Raw genomic sequence first — 17,036 nt, forward strand, 5'->3', positions numbered from 1 at the left:
GCGCCGGAAATAGTACCAATTCCTGCACAATCCGCACTGCACAAAAGCTTCTCCGGGCTTAGCTTTTCCGTGTTAACGTGCATACGAGGCTACTATGGACCTCACGTGAGATTTATGCAGAATTATGAAAAATGCCGATGCTTTGTGGAGACGAGGCTCAGGAGTATGGGACAGCTTATTTCCGATTTGATAGCTCGCGAGCTTATATGGAGATCGGTATACAGTGTAGCTGAGCCTTTGTGGATATGGTATTCAAGATTTAACTCCGTGGATAGTTGGTATTTAGGATCTATAAGAAGGTGCTTTCTATGACATTGAAAAAATATCACCAGCTTCATTCTTATTGTCACCATCTACAACGTCTACAGCATCACCGAAAAACTCCTCAATAAAGCCCGCTACTTCAATTGATACTAAAGCAACAACAATGTCTCGAGTTGCACCTGCATCCATCGTCGGCAAGATTGTTGGCCCTGTTGGCTTCGGGCTTATGGGTATGCTCTTCTGCCCTTCTACAAAACCAGCAACTAATTTTAAGCTATTGTACAGATTCCATCCGCCCCTGGGCACCAATCGACTACTCTATCGCCACGAAAGTAATGAAGACGGCCCTCGACCAAGGTGCAAACTACTGGAATGGCGTATGTTATCCCTTCCATTAATCAAATCAGCACCACAATTCTAACATCCTTTAGGGCCTGCACTACGGCACACCAACCGCCAGCTCCCTCCACTTATTGAAGCACTATTTCACAACATACCCCGAAGACCGCCAAAAGGTGATTCTGAGTATCAAAGGCGCGTATAATGCCGCAACACACGAACCAGATTGTTCACCCGAGGGGATAAAGACGTTTATTGAGACGGCACTATCTATCCTTGAGGGGACGAAGAAGATTGACATCTTCGAGTGTACGCGCGTTGATCCGAATGTTCCTATTGAGGCGAGTATTGCTACCCTCGCGGAAAATGTCAATGATGGAAAGATTGGTGGGATTGGAATTAGCGAGGCGACTGAGGCGACAATTCGATGAGCTCATAAGGTCCATCCTATTGCTGTAGCTGAGATTGGATTGTCTCTGTTTACGACGGATGCTCTGCCTAATGGGGGTTCTCAGTGCTTGTCATGAATGTACGGGTTCCTTCCTATCATAGGAAGAGATATACTAATCGTGTCTAGTGGCAATCGCCATAATAGCATACAGCCCCCTCGGCCGCGGCTGGCTTACAGGCGAACTGCGCCAATGCAGCGATCTATCTCCAGCTAACCCTGATTCAATTATGATACCATGCTGAACTAGGGAATTATAGATCTTCAGAGAATCGCAGTTCAAAACCGCAGTCGTTGGCAGTCCTAGGTCATGCACGGCTCGTTTGGGGAGATACCTGAGGGCCGATTCCTGAAGCTTGTATCGCTGCAAAGCTAATAGACAGATAACCCTCTCTAGAAGGTGTTGGGATTATACAGTATCTTTCAGGTAGGATAACGGAACGAAGGCGGTATGTTCGAGCAACAGAGAAGTAGATACGAATTTCAGTGTGAGACATGCTAGCGAAATAGATTCAGCAAGCGTGACCGAGGCCTCCTTCCGAAACGGTTACATTATTCTTCTCATGCGGGGCCAATTATGCTTTCTGACGAACAACGTAGTTTCAATTGGCTTGAACTGTTCTAGTATGTTGTCCAGTTTGCGACATGCTTCTTCACAGGGTACCAACTGTAGGACCACAAACTCTCTATAGCTCTCGGACGCTAGGCCAAGATCATGCTCGGGGTGATAAAGCCGCTAAGAACCCCTAAGACTTTCTGGAGGCCCTCTAATCTGGTAGTGAAATTATTAATCTCGTTATCGTAACTCTTCCATGGTTCATAATAGGTGATAAGCTCCTGGCATACTGCCAGTCCGAGCGAGACTGCCCCGACCACACCACCGCTTACAGGGACAGGGTTGGTCATAATCAACAGAGAATAATAGAGGATTAGCAGATTGTATGATGATTCGAACTTCGTTTGATTTTGTTGAAGGTGGCAGATACAAAGTTGTTGAATGTTTTGGGGCGAGGGGTGTTCTCAGCCTCGTCGTCCATGATGAAGTTGTCTTGAGTGCATGGCTACAACCGTCATTGATCCACGTCAACAAAATGTGTCGCAGTTTTAGGGCACTCTGCAGGTGCTCCTAATATTAGCCCGTCGAGGCATCTGCGTGACTTCGCCGTTTGAAAGTTTCCAACAGCCCTTACAGCAACACCGTGAACATTGTTTAGTGCCAGTTCCATAGTCCTTTGATACTGTCGTTCGCCAGCAAAGGCACCAACATTTGCACTATTATCGGGAAGTACGCCATGGGGAGGATTTTCTGCCTGCTTTCATTATTGAAATTGAGTGGAACTTGTTCGAAGCAAAAAATCAATCCTGACCAGATGCAGCCAAGATCTCTATCTTCTGCGAAGCTTGGAATTCATCGCAGAAGAATTACCTTGCTCAGCAGTTGACAAGCTAAAAGCTGACTACCCCGTATTCCTACGCCTTGTATAGCAACCGGCTGTATACCACCATGGACCCTGAATGTGCCTGCAGCCGCCGCTACTCAGCAATCACCCCATCATTCCGATCGCATGGATATCGGTTCAATTGACGTCCTCTACACTGTCTTCGCTGTTGATTTTAGCGCCTCGCCCCCTGCAAGCCTGCAGTTGATCGCACCTGCTTCCATTGCGGCCCTGCGGACCCCCTAGTTCAAGGATGCTGATAGCGGTTTGGAGGAGTGGCATATTAGTACCCCAATACCAAATTGTATAAGGACCGAGTGGATGAATTGAAAGACCTAGAAGGAAACGAAAAAGGAAGAGGTGGATAGTAATGACTAGGCAGAGGTGTAGGTCACGTATATCTTTTTATTCCTGAGCTAGGACCCGAGCAGTTAATGCGCAGGGATTACCGAATTAGATTGCTTCATGCAATAGGCACAGGGATAGGCGCATACGCCTTGAGTTCATTGGGTGAAAGTTGGGATCACGGGTATTACCGGGATTAAATCCATTTTTGAAAGAGCGCCGGGCTGGCCACGAGAGGCTGTGAACTCGGAGCCATTTAACACTTTAGCTGGTGGCCCTACTGACTTCTGATGGAGTCCCGGAGTTGGAATTGTGCAGTACGGTGGCCGAAATTTCGAGTATATCAGTAACTCAAGATGAGATTCAAGAAGAGGTGTCAAGAAGGCAAAGATAGTCTCTTTCTGTGCCTCTAGGGCTAAGGGTATCTGGGCTATCTGAGGATGCTGGCCGAAGCGCAAACTAGTTTTGATTGATTGGACACCCTGAAGTACCTTGTTACTGGCGCCTAGATGGGAGCGGAGCCTGGTATAAATAGCAAAAGTTTTCATATCCTTGGCATTTTCGCTAGTGAGGCGTACAGACAAGCGTATATCAGTTAGTAATAGTGGGAGTCATGGTCTTCAGCTTGTTGTCAGTCCTAAGCATGGCAGCGGCTTTGGCTGGGGAGTGATCGAACAGCTGTCGCGTATGGTCGACTGAGCGAGACCGAGGGGGAACGGGAGGGGAGTGGTGAGGTGGTAGGGAAGCAGATGGGGGCTGGGGGGGAAGAGCCAGGGTGGCCAGGTAACTGGAACCTAGTGTTGTTAGCGTCGGAAGCCGTAATAATAGTCAAGTGATTAAGTAGCGCGGCGTCCCTCCTCGAGAACAGTGCCACTTCACCTGCGACCTGCAAAGACGACAAGTTGACCTCGAGATCGATCGCGGCCGGAGCTGTTCATCATTACATTCGTCTTTATTCTGATTTCCCAATGTGGAAAGTTTTAAAAGAGAAACATGCAAGCGCCTTTGGCTCGGCTTTTAAGCAGGAGCCAAAGGACGATCAGAGCCTCATCACCATTCTAAATCGGTCGCAGCGGGCGGATCTTACCGTCCTCATCGCGCAAATCGTGCAGGGCATGAGAGACTCGGCCGAAGAGACATTCAAAGCTCAGGTTACACATAAACCAGATTTCACGCACTCCGATCTTATTGATTTAAAGCAGGACGACGCCTGGGGTTGGGATTCTGAGAAGGATGAAGAGGACGAGAAATTCAAAGATGACCGCGCGCGTACGGAATATGTCCCCACTCGTGAAGATGCGAAAGACGAAGCTGCTCTTCTAACGCAATTCGACGATTGGAGGGACTCTGTATTGCTTCGAGTCTACGAGGCCGTCAACCGAGAAGGCGATTATGACGAGGAAGACAATTTCTCACAAGAAACTCAGCTCGAAAGTCCGCATGAAAATGATAGCGACCGTACTTGGAAGCGGCTGTCGAAAGTATATACTCCGGTAGAGACACCTCTGATCAAACTTCCCAAACCCAAGAGGCTGTTGATCTTGCACTCGCTACTTCTTTTGCTACTCAGTCTAGAGCATTACAACGCTAGATCTCGTGTCTTGATGCTGTTCACCGCGTCTAGCTTAGGAATCGGCATCAAAACGTTGAACCAGGATGAAGTGGAGATTGCGCGAGGGTTACTAGACGCCGTTCTTCAATTTAGCGCGTCAGATACTCAAAGTCCAAGCAGAGAGGATCCCTCGAGAAAATGGAAAGTAGGTATTGCGTCTGTTGCTGGCGCTGTTTTGATTGGTGTTACTGGTGGTCTTGCCGCGCCTTTCATCGCAGCTGGACTGGGAACTGTTATGGGAGGCCTGGGTCTAGGCGCAACGGCTGCTGCTGGATATCTGGGTGCTCTTGCCAGTAGTGGTGTTATCGTTGGCAGTCTCTTTGGTGCATATGGAGGAAAAATGACCGGAAGCATGGTTGATAAGTATGCCCGTGAAGTGGACGACTTTGCCTTCCTGCCTATTCACGGTTCTCGAAAAAAGACCGAAGACGAACGTGACGCTGCTCGGGACGACCATCGCTTGCGGGTCACCATCGGTGTCTCCGGATGGCTGACCGAAGAGAGCAACTTCTACGTTCCGTGGCGTGTCATTGGCCGTGACTCGGAAGTGTTCAGCCTTCGCTGGGAAACAAACACGCTCCTAGACCTTGGAAACGCGATAGACTACTTGATCACAACGGCCGCCTGGTCGGCAGGCAGGCAGGTACTGTCAAAAACGATCTTCGGTGGCTTACTGAGTGCAGTGTTTCTCCCTCTTGGTTTGTTGAAAATCGCCAGCATAGCCGACAACCCTTTCAGTGTCGCCAAGGCCCGAGCAGACAAGGCAGGCGAGGTCCTCGCTGACGCGCTCATCGGCAAAGTGCAAGGCGAGCGTACGGTCACCCTTATCGGTTATTCCTTGGGCTCGCGTGTCATCTACTCATGCTTGCAGAGTCTAAGCAAAAGACAAGCATATGGGCTAGTAGACTCAGCAGTACTCATGGGTTCGCCAACGCCATCAGATACACCAGACTGGCGGCGCCTCCGACGCGTCGTGAACGGACGGCTAATCAATGTGTACTCAGAGAACGACTCTGTCCTTGCATTCCTATACCGCACGAGCAGCCTCCAATTCGGCGTCGCCGGCCTCCAACCTATCGATAACGTTCCTGGGGTGGAGAATCTGAATGTCAGCGATATAATCAGCGGCCATTTTCGTTACCAGTTCTTGCTTGGACGTATCCTGCGGACATTGGCCGTAGAGAGTGTCAATTCTCGCGAGCTGGCACGTGAAGAGGCAGCATTAGCCGAGAGGGACAAAAAGAACGAGGAGAAGCGGGCTCAGAACGAGCGCAAGGCGGGTATCGCAGGTGACCAAGAAGCAGCGCGGCAGAAGCTGGAGAGTGGTGAGATTACGGAAGAGGAAGAGCGCAGATTACAAGCGGAGGAGAAAAATCGGACTCGGCACCCGCGTCGTCCTGCTCCTTGCCAGACCGCATCGACCGGAAAGAGAGGACAGATTTCTCCGTCTAACCCTAATCTGTCTGTCAACCACGAAGAACTGTGGCAGAAGGAGGAAAGTGACGCACCTGCCCAAGGCAAGGTGCGCAATATCCAAGTGTCTGAAGAGGATCCGTTTAAGCTTCCATGTCGCCCTCTCCGTACCCCAGCGGCACTGCCTGAGACTGAAAACGAGGCCCCGTTGAACATTAAAATCATCGATGACGATTACGGGCAGTCTCGGTCCGGCATTAGAATGTGCGACGGCCACCAAGAGGCCCCGTGGGGGAAGAACCAAAGCTACCACTTTGCTGAGCGCGAGGAGCACAAGATACAGCCGGTCGAGGAAAACCGCCATCGACAATCTCATCGCCCTGTTTCTGCCCCGGCCGCGCCAGTCGAAGACAGTGATGAAGAGCCTTCGTTTGGCATTCTGATGATCGACAACGATGCCTAATAAAGTTATGAATATTAACAAGCAGCCATGGGGCCTTTTTTGGCACTGCAAAGTGTTTCTTAGCTTTGGTGAACTGAAAGCTTGACTATGTGTTGGACGTGTATCTCCTGTAGTGATTCGCCAATCCTGTATCTGTTCTTCTCAGCATTTGCTGATAATCCGGTGCGCAGACTTACAAAACTTCTCGAGACTTAGCTCCTCAAAAGCCAAGCCCAAGTCGTATACTCAGTCGTATACTTTAATAGGCCCGGTTTCAGACAGGGAGGAACTTGACCTGTGTACACGCAGATGAAACGTTCAATAACGTAATTTACGGGTCTCTTGTTTCCAGGGTGCATCGGCGGTTGGAAGGCAGCGGATGGTGCTGCACAGACGTAACCCAACGTTTTTGATGGAACCGTGGTGATCTTTCCTGCAATGAACTCTGCCAAATTTATCGTCACGGATTGTTGGCCTCAAATATCGTAAACCAGCTTGCACACAATTCCCACAGCTGCGAGCTAACTGCAGTGGCTGCAGCTGCTATTACTGGCCTAGATGTGGTCGCGGACGGCATTCTAATCCTCACGGGTTTATGCGAGTTTGGCCCGCAAACGTTCGTTGGCAAATCCTTTGCCTGCGACGGCGGAGTCTCGGGTGTTCAACAGTGCCGCGGCGACGACTGTAGAGACAATATGGTTAGGTCTGCATAGCACAGCCGGCTCGAAACAGTGAGTTGGCGTCAGCAAAGACGCGGACCTAAGCAACGACGACGGCTTGCGATGAAGGCTAGTAGAGAAACTGCACGGGTGTGCCCTTCCCGATCTCGCCATCGTGGATCAAATATTTTATCAAGCGCTATTCATCGTTTGACTTTAGCACTATGATCCATGACAACTGGGATAGTATATCCCATACCTCCGTCAATCTGTACCAGTACATAATCGGGACTGTAAACTTAGACCTGGCAGACGTGCAGTACTATGACCGGGTCCTGGAACTGGATGATTCAAATGTAGTACAGAACTATTCTCGGGTTTCCGTGACCTGAGGGCAGGGTATGGGATAGTGACGGGCTCAGCTAAAGGGTATCGTAGATGTGATTATGAACTGGGTAAGGGAGGGCATTACGCCGAATATGCTACATGTTAGTGGCGAAGATGGACTTGGAAAGAATGCAGAGAGGGATGTATGTCTGTATTCAAGTGTACAGATTTATCAGTATAGGTATCCGAAGATACCTGAGTCGTTTACCTGTAGAAAGTAAATGGATAGAGTTAACCTCACTATGATCGATTGCTGAACTTCATTGACATTGAAGCCTGCGGAGTACATGTTGCCAATGGCTAAATACTACCTAATAAAGTATATGCCCATCAGAACCATAGATATAGCATACTCTTATACCCACTACCTAGCCTTTCATCACCTCAGTCATTTCCCTTGCAGGGGGGTGACTTCTATGTAGCCGGATCACCATCACCAAAATGCAGCTTTGGTTGCTTGCCAGGGGCTCCCTTATTTACGATTTGAAGGAGCTCAGCAAGAGTCATCTGTTCCCGGTGCTCGCCCATAATCTTTACGGGGACCTGTTTCTTCTTGTCGACGCCGTACGGAGCCAGCAGGTCTATTGCCTTTTGCTTTGCACTGATAATAGCGAAATGCAACGGTGTCCACCTCCAGTCGTCAACGGCTTGAGCGTTGGCCCCATGGTGAAGGAGTATCTCTATTCGACTTGACTTCCCGCTTTGCGATGCAAGGTGCAATGGCGTCACATTCTCTATCCCACAGACGTTGACTGATGCCCCATACCGTAGTAATAGCTTGATAGCCTCATCAGCTTGCTCGGGGTAGTAGACGTCTTCCCTAGTGTCCTTCATATCAAATTTCAGGATCTCGAGATCGATTTGAGTGACATTGAAACCTTTTTTCAAATATCCAGGTAACCAACGCTCGACCCCACGCTGAGCCCATTCGCCATTGCAAGCAAAATGCAGCGGTGCTTTGCCTTCTGTGGTCTGGATGTCCGGACTAAGTCCCATTTGAAGCAGTGCCTCCATAGCTTTAATATGTGCACAACTAGCCGCCAGGTGCAGTGCCGATTTCCCATCACCGGATTTCTCGCTGAGATCGACACCATTCCTCACTAGCAGCATTATGGTGGCGCCAATCTCGTAGTTGCGGTCGCCTCCGCCTAGGATCAATGCATGGAGTGGGTTGTCGCCTCGCGCATCCATTACCCTAACATTCCCGCCTAGATCCAACGAAAGTTGAATACTCTTCGCGTTTCCAGAGCGGCAGGCTAAATGAAATGGCGTCGTCTCGTTGATAGCAGCGTTGATACCTCCATACTGCGCAACAAATAATCGGAACGCATTTCCTTGGTCATGCTTTGCGGCATAGTAGATGAAGAGATGTGCATATCTCTCATGGTCCAGGTCATTAAAACTTAAATCTTCCAACATTCTCTCTATGACGCGCTCTGGCACGAACGTCATTGCAAGAACGAGGTCATTGGGCTCTACCGGCGCATTATGCTCCAAGAACAGAGTGACTGCTGTCACATTCTTTTGGTAAATCGCAGCAGAGAGACATTGGCCAAGCTCGTAAATTCGGCCCTCACATGCACCCCGGGCTAGTAATTCACCTAGAATATCAGTGTATCCCAGTTTAGCGGTCATCTCCAACACCCCGCGCCAGCCACACCAGCCTTGATCGAACTTTTTGCTCGATGCGAGGATTTTCCGCGCTGAAGAGGGATCACCGCTCATGATTGCTTTGGAGATACCTTCGTGGGAGCTAAGGGTCGCGTACTTGAGTTTGCTGGTCAGTGAGTAAGCCCAGCCTTTCGATGCGCGCTTGTTGATAGGAGGCACTGGCGCAGTGACATTGGCTACTTCGGGCTGCTGCGGGACGCTGGAAAGGCGGCGAGTAGGGACAAAAGAAGATCTGAGCGATGCATTTGCAATATGATCTGCGATTGTCACTGTACTCTCGCCACCGTCGGTAACTGAAGATTCATCGGGCTCAATCCGTTGGCAAGTGGGGCTAACTGCATGATGGGTCTGATCTGGGAAAGATTCGATATTAATAGCGCCAGCCTTGACAGCATTGAGCAACCATTGTTGGATATATTCTCCCTGTTCGGAGAGAATTGTCCGCGATAACCCTGCCTCAACCAGGTCTGCGCACATGCTACCCCAACCTTCTGCATCTGACAGTGATGTCTGATATATGGAAGCACGAGACAAGCTACTAGATAAAACAGATAGGTTCTCATCGCCGCTGTTGATCGTCTCTATCACTTGATCTAACTTTCGGGTTAAGTCGTTCATGGAACGTCTGTGAATTCATAGTGTCAGCGAAATTGTACAATATCATGAGATCCATAAACGAAAAGTTAAACGCACTTTGACAGTTCCCGATTCAATGTTTGAATTGACTCGATACTACCCTGGAGGTCCTCTTGGAGAGTATCCAGCCCATAAAACTCCTCCCGCAACCTGCTGTTGTTCCAGTGGCCTCGGCTTCTCTGCGGAGTATACTGGTGGACGTCGAGAACAGATTGAAAGGATTGTAGAATATGGAAGCACTTGCTCAGGACTTGCTCAATTTCGCCCGTGTTGTCAGTTGAAAACGTGTCGGTTTCGAGCCGGCTCTTGAGGGTGCGAACGCCGATAAACAAACGGGAGACATCTGATACAGCGTCGGTAAACAAGGTTGACCGTGACTGTTCGCATAACTGGTAGACTTGCCATGCGAGGTCCGGAATGTCCGCAAAGCCTAGAGTGTAGACGGGTTAGGATTGTGTTCAGCAAGAGGCGGGAGGCGAGAGATTTATCAGTCTTCGTACTTCTCAGCAGTACATTATTGGTACTCGTCGACCCAGGATCCAGTTGCTGTAAAAGGATGCGGGATAAATCAACGCCGCCCTGGACGGATGAACTGGCAATAGGCGCGTCTAGAGAGAAAGACAATCAGACACTGGAATATTTGGTATTGGATCAAGGCCGAGGAGACACATTAATTGCTGACAGTAGAGAACAGGACTGGTAGCCAATGCCGAGAAAATAGGATTGTGCTGCCCAAATATAGAAGGCTATCTCATTTACCTACCAGATCTCACGATCTGCCCTCCGTTCTTGGTCAAGGCATCAGCGCAAAGCATTTGCAAGTTTCGCTCAACCTTTCGATAATTATCCTTATCTAGCTGGACTGTCAAATCAAAGCGACACATGTTGCTGTGATCTGCATTGATACGAAGTTGCGTCTCGCGTTGGCCGGGGAGACCCAGGACAGCGGAGTCAAAGGGTACAATCTAGAAGGATGTCAACATTGTGTGAAGGGCTGGCGATTGTTGAACCGATGGACGTACATCGCCGAGTCCCTCATAGCAAGACAAAATCTTGTACTGTTCCAGCTGATGTCGAAACGACTCGCTCAGAAGGTCCGAGAATAATGTTCCACCTTCAAGAATTTCTACAATTTTGGACGTTTGTTTGTATGGTAGAGATCGGGCGATTCTAGCACAAGCCATGCCAAGCCCGACCTGCAAGTTATGCGAAGGTCCTGCGTGCGGTGTACCGAAGAAGACTAATGCGTGGCTTAACAAGAGTCAGTGAATTAATTCATTCAGCACCATGATGCCTCACGTTGCTTCCTTGATGCCTCTGTATCTCTGGTTGGCCCATGCATTCACCAGTGCCTAACGAGAGTGTCAGCTAACCCGCCTGGCTGAATGCATCGGCACCTTGGATGGAGCTCAATAAATTCATACCTGCTTGATCAAAATTCCACCTAGACTATGCCCGACCAAGATAAGTGGCGTGTTGCCGTCCTGTACGCCCGCGTCAGCAAAGCCTAATGACCCCGTCTAGCACAAGGACAAAAGCTATCCCCCACCGTCTGCCATCTTTCACCATATATCTCGTCCAGGAGCTGATTTGCCTCCCTCACAAAGCTATCCTTAGCAGAACCAAATACAGGACTCGAATTGTATTCGTAGAGGTAGATACGGGCATTGGGCTGCGCTTTTGGGAAACAGTCTCTTAACCACAGACATCCCTTGTTATCGAGGGGCTTCCGCCATGTGTTAAATGCGTGGTCTGATGAATTTATGGGATTGAGGCCGTGGACAGCGACGATACTGGGATGCCGGCAATATTAGCGTAGACTCGCGACTATGTTGCCCGGTTTGGTAGCGATTACTCTATTGCGGGTGTTCCGTTGCCATCTGAGCCGGTGCCTGGGGCAAGCAGGCGAAGGGACTAGTAGAAATTCCTAGTCAGTATATTTTGTACCATGCGCGTAAAAGGATTCAACGGTAGTGATATACCATGGTATGGCTTCCAAGTCGCAGGCAGTAGGAACAAGAGAGGGTGCGTCTTGCCCCGTGGGAAAAAATGGAATAGTTTTAAAATTTGAGTGCAGGCACGAAATTGAGAAAGGAGACTCGATCGCAGGCACCGCTATCCAGCTAAGGTAAGTCGTTGGGGCGAAGCGGATTGCATTTACACACCTAGGTCCACGCTAATGCAAGGCCTAAAAAAGGCAGGGCGCTTGGGGCGGAGGAAGCTGGAACCGTGAGGGCGTTTACCGAATATGTTGCACCGATTCCTGTTCACTCTACTAGGGACACTTTGTATACTGTTGCTTCAGGGTTCATACATTGCTCTGCACTGATCGGACAGGATTAGGCACTACGATATGGACTGGCAAGTACGTTTAAGCCTAAGCTATAGCGGGCATGTTCCGTGCTGGTTGTGGCGCCGCTAAGCTTGAGTTAGCGTCGTATAACCCATGATTGGCATTTTAGGCTTGTTTGGTGCTTCTCAGAGGCCAGTGATGGACAGTCGGTGGAAATACGCTACTTCTACTACTTTATCTTACCCAATCCAACAGTGTAAGCGACTATAATGGCGCTTTCATTGCGCGGCCAGATTTGCTAACCATAAAATGCGGCACTAGTATAGCCGCGCCCAGTAACAAACACCAATCTATTTAGTTTTTCTTTTACAATAATACCGCACATACGACCACAGGGTGTGGAAAACAGGGCTTCCCGTCCGCTCAGCCGTACTTAAGCCACAGGTTGAACGCGGTCAAACAGTACCTGAGCCCTGGGCTAGTTGCTGCTTTATCCGCAGATGCCACTAGCTTACAGGGTGAGTGCGAGTGATTTGGGTGATATTTTTTTCTTGGGTGAGAAAGTGGGTGCTAAGTGGATGAGAAGAAGGTGAGAAGGAGTGAGAAGATGAGTAGGCTGCAACACTATTATCGAGGCGCAGAGATTTTTCTCTAAGTTAGCATAAATGGGAGGAGCTTTTTATCTCTTGACTATAATTCTATTTTCTTTCGACAACGCGGTACATGAGGTTTTATTCTGACCAGCAATATACCTGCATGACAACCAGAACAGAAGTCCTTACCATTTTTGGTCTAGTGGCAGAATTCAATAATCAGTCTTATTCAAAGAGCAGAGATGGAAACAAGTTGTGGAGCTCTGTAAACTTGGTGAAACACGAGGATTCATGACTTAATACCAACAAGAAAAGAAAGTTGAGGAGAATAAGGTCTGCTATAGAAAAAGAGCCCTTGGAAATAATAAGTGGTATAAGTATGCTGTTGAGATCCGGAAACTGTGAGTTGATATTAGGTGTCTAGTAACTCTAACCTAGCACCTCGACCTGATAAGATGTGATATTCTTGCATCTGCGAAGCTATGCTAGATGCCGCGAGATAATCTGGACAAAGGAGAAGTTATGTACTGTGTCAAGGAGCTACTTTGCTTGATGTCGAGATAATGATTTAAAGAGGGGTTAGATTGATGTACATACAGAGAAACTGAACCTTGCTCTTCCTTCTATCTGAAAGAGCCCTGGTATACGACATTATCGTCGAAATTGACGTCCGTGTATGACTTCATTCCGACGGAGGTGCTTTCCACGGCAGTTTCTTCCGAGGAATCTGTTCCGGTAGAGTTGTGTTACAGATATGAAACTTCATTAGGCAACTGTTCCAACTGTTTGTAGCGGTACTGCTGAAGGTCAACCTATCTCAGGTCAGGGCCATGTCGCTCTTCTACCAACCTCGATCAATCTATGGCTTCGTCAGAACCTCCTCAAGAAAAGTCTAGCACAGAAAATAGCCCCCTTATCATCCTCTACATGATACCTCTCAGGATAACGCCACGCCAGTCTTTGGCCCAAATTCCCCAGCATGATATTCAAATTATAATTTTCCGACGGGCCGGCTGCGAAGAACTCAAAGGATCTTTTCCCAAAATCAATAGACTCATCAAGGTCTGCAAGGTTCCTTGTGCGCTTGTATCGCCTTGTGAGATTGATTCCCAGCTCCTCCAAATCTGCTCCGTGTTCTGGGAAGGAAACTGTACCAGTGTTGATGATTTGCCGCCCGAGGTCGATGGCCTCGTTCAAGTCAGATAGACTTCCTTTCATTGTATGCTTGTACCGGCGTCTCAGCAAAATGGCTAGATCTCTCAGGTGTAATACTAGTGGGAGATCCGGCTCATAGTGGGTTTTGTCGAACTCTGTAGACACATCGTGATTTCTTGATGCTATTTTCAAAGCCTGTCTCGACATGTCTATCGCCTGGTCCAAGAAAGCTGGGTCATTGGTTTCGGTGTAGCGCTTTTCAAGACAGTCTTCGTGTGTGTTCAACCACGCCTGTCGGGAGCGGTGGGTTTCTGGCGTGGACTGGACGGCTTGTCTACACACACCGAGAGCCTCCTCGAGGTCAGCAGCATTGTTTTCAAACTCGTAGCGTTCGATTAGTCGTGTTACAAATACCAATAACCAAGTCCCGCGGTCAGGATGTTCCTCGGTCGTGGCCTGTACCGCTTGCCGCGCCCGGTTTATGTCCCCGTTCAAGTCCGTGCTGTTTCTCCACATCCCATTGTCAAGAGCAGCGAGGTTATCTTTCAGCGGGTGTTGAACGATTTGCGAGAAGTTTAACTGGGATATTCTACTCTCGGGCAGTCCCAGCACCAATTGCTCTACTTGATCGTAGTATGCATTTGGTGCTGTCAGCCCCTGGTTGAAACTGGAATTACCACCCTGAGACTCGAAGACATATCGTTGCAGTATCTTTAAAGGTATCCCGGCTGCTATTGTTGTCTCAAGGGCAGGTACTGAGTCCCGTCGCCATCCAACTCTTCTTAATTCGGGTTTATTGTAGTAATAGTACTCAGTCATCGGCGTTGGTCTCTCTCGATACCTAGCCCTCTCCCATTGTTCTTCAGTCCCAGGGCAAGAATTCCCACGCCGCAAGCCAGCATATGAGCGATGTATTTGCAGTTCCCTTTTACTACCCGGATTTATTATAGCGTATTCCCTCATGATCCGGTCGTTGTCTGCAAATGGTCGGCGCCCCCGAGATGTAGAGTCAGGCCTATCGGATGAGATCGCGTGCAATTCGTCTTTATGGGATTGCGATTGAAGGTCAACACTTTCGGAGTCGGAGGATACTGGATATTGTTGACTCTGCTGATCGGATGGCAACGCCCAGTAATTCAATGAAGGTCCGGTTTCCGTGGAGCACGCTAATGGCATCATTGGATAGTATAATGCGAAACTATAGTTCCACGCAAACAGCCGGGTCCGCCCCAGTCCACAAAAGGCAAGCTCAAAGATGGAACTGGGTCTAGGGGATGAACGACAGCGAGACCTACTTCTTCCGGGCATTTTCACGCCAGTGAGATGCTTTGTGACAGCGCCAACGCTCCGGGGGTCAGTTTCGGCACCTTTGAACAGATCTTCGACGAACCAAATTGGTCGATTGTTCCATCTTGGCTCCGTGAAAAGCTTTTCCTTCATCCCATACTTGAGCAGGACAGATGCAGTCATGATATGTCCACGGTACAGAGCATGTGCCAGGAATGAGGTGGGAACGATTCCAACTACAGGCAAGCACCTGGAGGGAGCCATCGGGCCCAGCCGAATAAACTGCTCCAGGTTGTATGCAATCACCTCGTCATCTAGAGACTCGTGGTATTTGGTGATCGCAGTAAATGCCGAGTCACCCTTCGTGGAAATAAAATCCATTTGGGCCCCAGCTTCCAGTAGAGCCCGGGCTACTTCAAGGATACTGTCCTTGACCCGCCCTTCTGCCCCGTGAAATTCATTCATACACAGCGAAATGAGTGGGGTGTTTCCATCACTGTCGAGAGCGTCAACGTTCATTGGACGGGGAAGATCGACGTAGCGGAGCTTCTGCAACACACGTCGAACGTAGTCTGGGTTATCCTCTTCAAAGACAACGTGGTGAATAATTGTCCCGTAAGTATCAGGCCATTTATATCTGTAGTCTCTGGCGTTTATGTTGGGCAGTCTAGTCAGGATGGCGAGGAGGACTTGGTCAAAGGCCTCTGGCGACGTCGTTGATTTAAGACCATGCTCCAACAACTGAGACAAGATAGTACCGCCCAGGTGATAGGAATAGACAGCAGGATCAGCGCCTTCTTCAAGGAGCGCGATGATCGTGTATCCCTCCATCCAGTTGAGTCTAGGGTCAGCGGAAAGCACGCCGGCCATCAATTCAGATTCACTAGGTTCCAAGCTATCTCCATCGTTGTCGCTTTTCGGACCATCCAATTCTGGCTCGTGCGTGATGTAATGCGTGACAAACTTCGACTTGGGGCCACGAAGTGCCATCATCAGTGGCGTAGTAGAAGTGATGCCGGCTTTAGCATTGATATCCATACCGCTCGCCGCCAGAATTTTGACCACTTTCCTGGTAATTTCGAGCCGATCCTTCCATGAAAGTTGACGGTGTTCTGCAGTATGAAATCGGGGATTAGCAAGTAGATGAAACAAGTTCTCTCCATTTTTCGGGGACGTTTGAGCGTTGAGATTATAAACTCGGGTAATGCCTATGGCATTGAGAGAGTCTCTCGTAGAATGTGGAAGTGCATCGAACTGGTCTTGTAGGCTGGGCGGGGGAGGGGGAGGCAACGAGTAGTGGATTTCTTCGTCTTCGTCTTCGTCTTCGTCTTCGTCTTCGTCTTCGTCTTCGTCTTCGTCTTCGTCTTCCTCTTCCTCTAGCCCAAAGCCTTTCTCAGTCGCACTTTCTAGTTGGTCACGAGTCGTGTAGACGGTCTCATCAAATCCCCAGCTGTTGCGAGAGCTGAGAGATATCTGGTCGCTCTTGCCCAATGTGTCATTTTGGCCTGCTTCACCTGTATTCATCAGCTAGCCGGACACCTTTAGTTGTCACCACCTTGATCGGTCCTCATGAACAGTGTCACGCACGGTTGGAGTCCTCCATACTCTCCTCATCAAATCCCCAGGAATCGGGCCCATCAATCTCCTAGGTACTCGGACAGTTACTTACTACGCAGACAGAAGTAATATATCGAGCAGTGATAACGTACCTGTAACATGGTGAAAAACAACCGGGTTGCCTTGTGGTACCCGTGTGAATGGTTGAATATGACTGATTTCGAGAGACCACGTTGACAACACCAAGGCTCTAGATTTTCTGCCCCGCTATGAGAATTCAGTGTTAGCAGCCTTGGCCTTAGCATTTGCGAACGTGTACGGCGTGCTGCTCGAAAAAAAGGGCAACAACGTTTATGACATGTAATCCAGTGTATACCGCCTACCTTATAAACTATGCCTTAATCTTTTTTGATCATTTATATCATCTCTACTGGCAAATATTCCGCTAAGCCAAAACGGCGTCATGACTACTTAATAGCCTTGGAATAATAGTTAG

General features: G+C 49.0%; 6 protein-coding genes across 6 annotated transcripts; 4 read left to right on the forward strand and 2 right to left on the reverse strand.

Moving 5' to 3' along the window:
- Positions 1–427: 427 nt before the first annotated feature.
- BDV14DRAFT_201290 (NADP-dependent oxidoreductase domain-containing protein) lies at positions 428–1,034 on the forward strand (the record flags this gene model as incomplete). Its single annotated transcript, XM_073773721.1, has 3 exons — positions 428–494; positions 550–641; positions 696–1,034. The coding sequence occupies 3 exons, from the start codon at positions 428–430 to the stop codon at positions 1,032–1,034; spliced, it is 498 nt and encodes a 165-aa protein (XP_073627000.1).
- A 2,679-nt stretch (positions 1,035–3,713) lies between these two features.
- Positions 3,714–6,911, forward strand: BDV14DRAFT_175559 (uncharacterized protein). The gene has a single exon (XM_073769096.1). The coding sequence runs from the start codon at positions 3,804–3,806 to the stop codon at positions 6,321–6,323; it is 2,520 nt and encodes an 839-aa protein (XP_073627001.1). The 5' UTR covers positions 3,714–3,803; the 3' UTR covers positions 6,324–6,911.
- A 34-nt stretch (positions 6,912–6,945) lies between these two features.
- Positions 6,946–7,425, forward strand: BDV14DRAFT_175560 (uncharacterized protein). Its single transcript, XM_073769097.1, has one exon. It carries the CDS (start codon positions 7,186–7,188, stop codon positions 7,351–7,353), a length of 168 nt encoding a protein of 55 aa, XP_073627002.1. The 5' UTR covers positions 6,946–7,185; the 3' UTR covers positions 7,354–7,425.
- A 91-nt stretch (positions 7,426–7,516) lies between these two features.
- On the reverse strand, positions 7,517–11,752 carry BDV14DRAFT_209586 (uncharacterized protein). Its single transcript, XM_073775678.1, has 10 exons — positions 11,638–11,752; positions 11,511–11,569; positions 11,205–11,448; positions 11,080–11,139; positions 10,955–11,007; positions 10,678–10,906; positions 10,419–10,620; positions 10,156–10,263; positions 9,713–10,085; positions 7,517–9,644 (listed from the first exon to the last, which is right to left on the reverse strand). The coding sequence occupies exons 1-10, from the start codon at positions 11,638–11,640 to the stop codon at positions 7,763–7,765; spliced, it is 3,213 nt and encodes a 1,070-aa protein (XP_073627003.1). The 5' UTR covers positions 11,641–11,752; the 3' UTR covers positions 7,517–7,762.
- Positions 11,753–13,116: 1,364 nt separating this feature from the next.
- BDV14DRAFT_175565 (uncharacterized protein) lies at positions 13,117–16,351 on the reverse strand. The gene has a single exon (XM_073769098.1). The coding sequence runs from the start codon at positions 16,019–16,021 to the stop codon at positions 13,412–13,414; it is 2,610 nt and encodes an 869-aa protein (XP_073627004.1). The 5' UTR covers positions 16,022–16,351; the 3' UTR covers positions 13,117–13,411.
- A 3-nt stretch (positions 16,352–16,354) lies between these two features.
- BDV14DRAFT_175568 (uncharacterized protein) lies at positions 16,355–16,979 on the forward strand. The gene is made up of 2 exons (XM_073769099.1): positions 16,355–16,628; positions 16,693–16,979. Exons 1-2 carry the CDS (start codon positions 16,474–16,476, stop codon positions 16,775–16,777), a joined length of 240 nt encoding a protein of 79 aa, XP_073627005.1. The 5' UTR covers positions 16,355–16,473; the 3' UTR covers positions 16,778–16,979.
- The last annotated feature ends 57 nt before the right edge of the window (positions 16,980–17,036 follow it).

This window comes from Aspergillus stella-maris (assembly GCF_047715825.1).
Source record: "Aspergillus stella-maris strain CBS 113639 unplaced genomic scaffold BDV14scaffold_36, whole genome shotgun sequence".
In the NCBI taxonomy this organism is placed as follows: domain Eukaryota; kingdom Fungi; phylum Ascomycota; class Eurotiomycetes; order Eurotiales; family Aspergillaceae; genus Aspergillus; species Aspergillus stella-maris.

Bases quoted from the DNA above. Each gene is read 5' to 3' on its own strand.
- BDV14DRAFT_175559 (XM_073769096.1), top strand. From the start codon at position 3,804: ATGTGGAAAGTTTTAAAAGAGAAACATGCAAGCGCCTTTGGCTCGGCT.
- BDV14DRAFT_175560 (XM_073769097.1), top strand. From the start codon at position 7,186: ATGATCCATGACAACTGGGATAGTATATCCCATACCTCCGTCAATCTG.
- BDV14DRAFT_175565 (XM_073769098.1), bottom strand. From the start codon at position 16,021: ATGGATATCAATGCTAAAGCCGGCATCACTTCTACTACGCCACTGATG.
- BDV14DRAFT_175568 (XM_073769099.1), top strand. From the start codon at position 16,474: ATGTGTCATTTTGGCCTGCTTCACCTGTATTCATCAGCTAGCCGGACA. The intron at 16,629-16,692 runs CTAGGTACTCGG...GTGATAACGTAC, and splicing joins GAATCGGGCCCATCAATCTC to CTGTAACATGGTGAAAAACA.
- BDV14DRAFT_209586 (XM_073775678.1), bottom strand. The intron at 10,264-10,418 runs GTAGGTAAATGA...CTTTCTCTCTAG, and splicing joins AGGGCAGATCGTGAGATCTG to ACGCGCCTATTGCCAGTTCA. The intron at 9,645-9,712 runs GTGCGTTTAACT...ATGAATTCACAG, and splicing joins TTGAATCGGGAACTGTCAAA to ACGTTCCATGAACGACTTAA.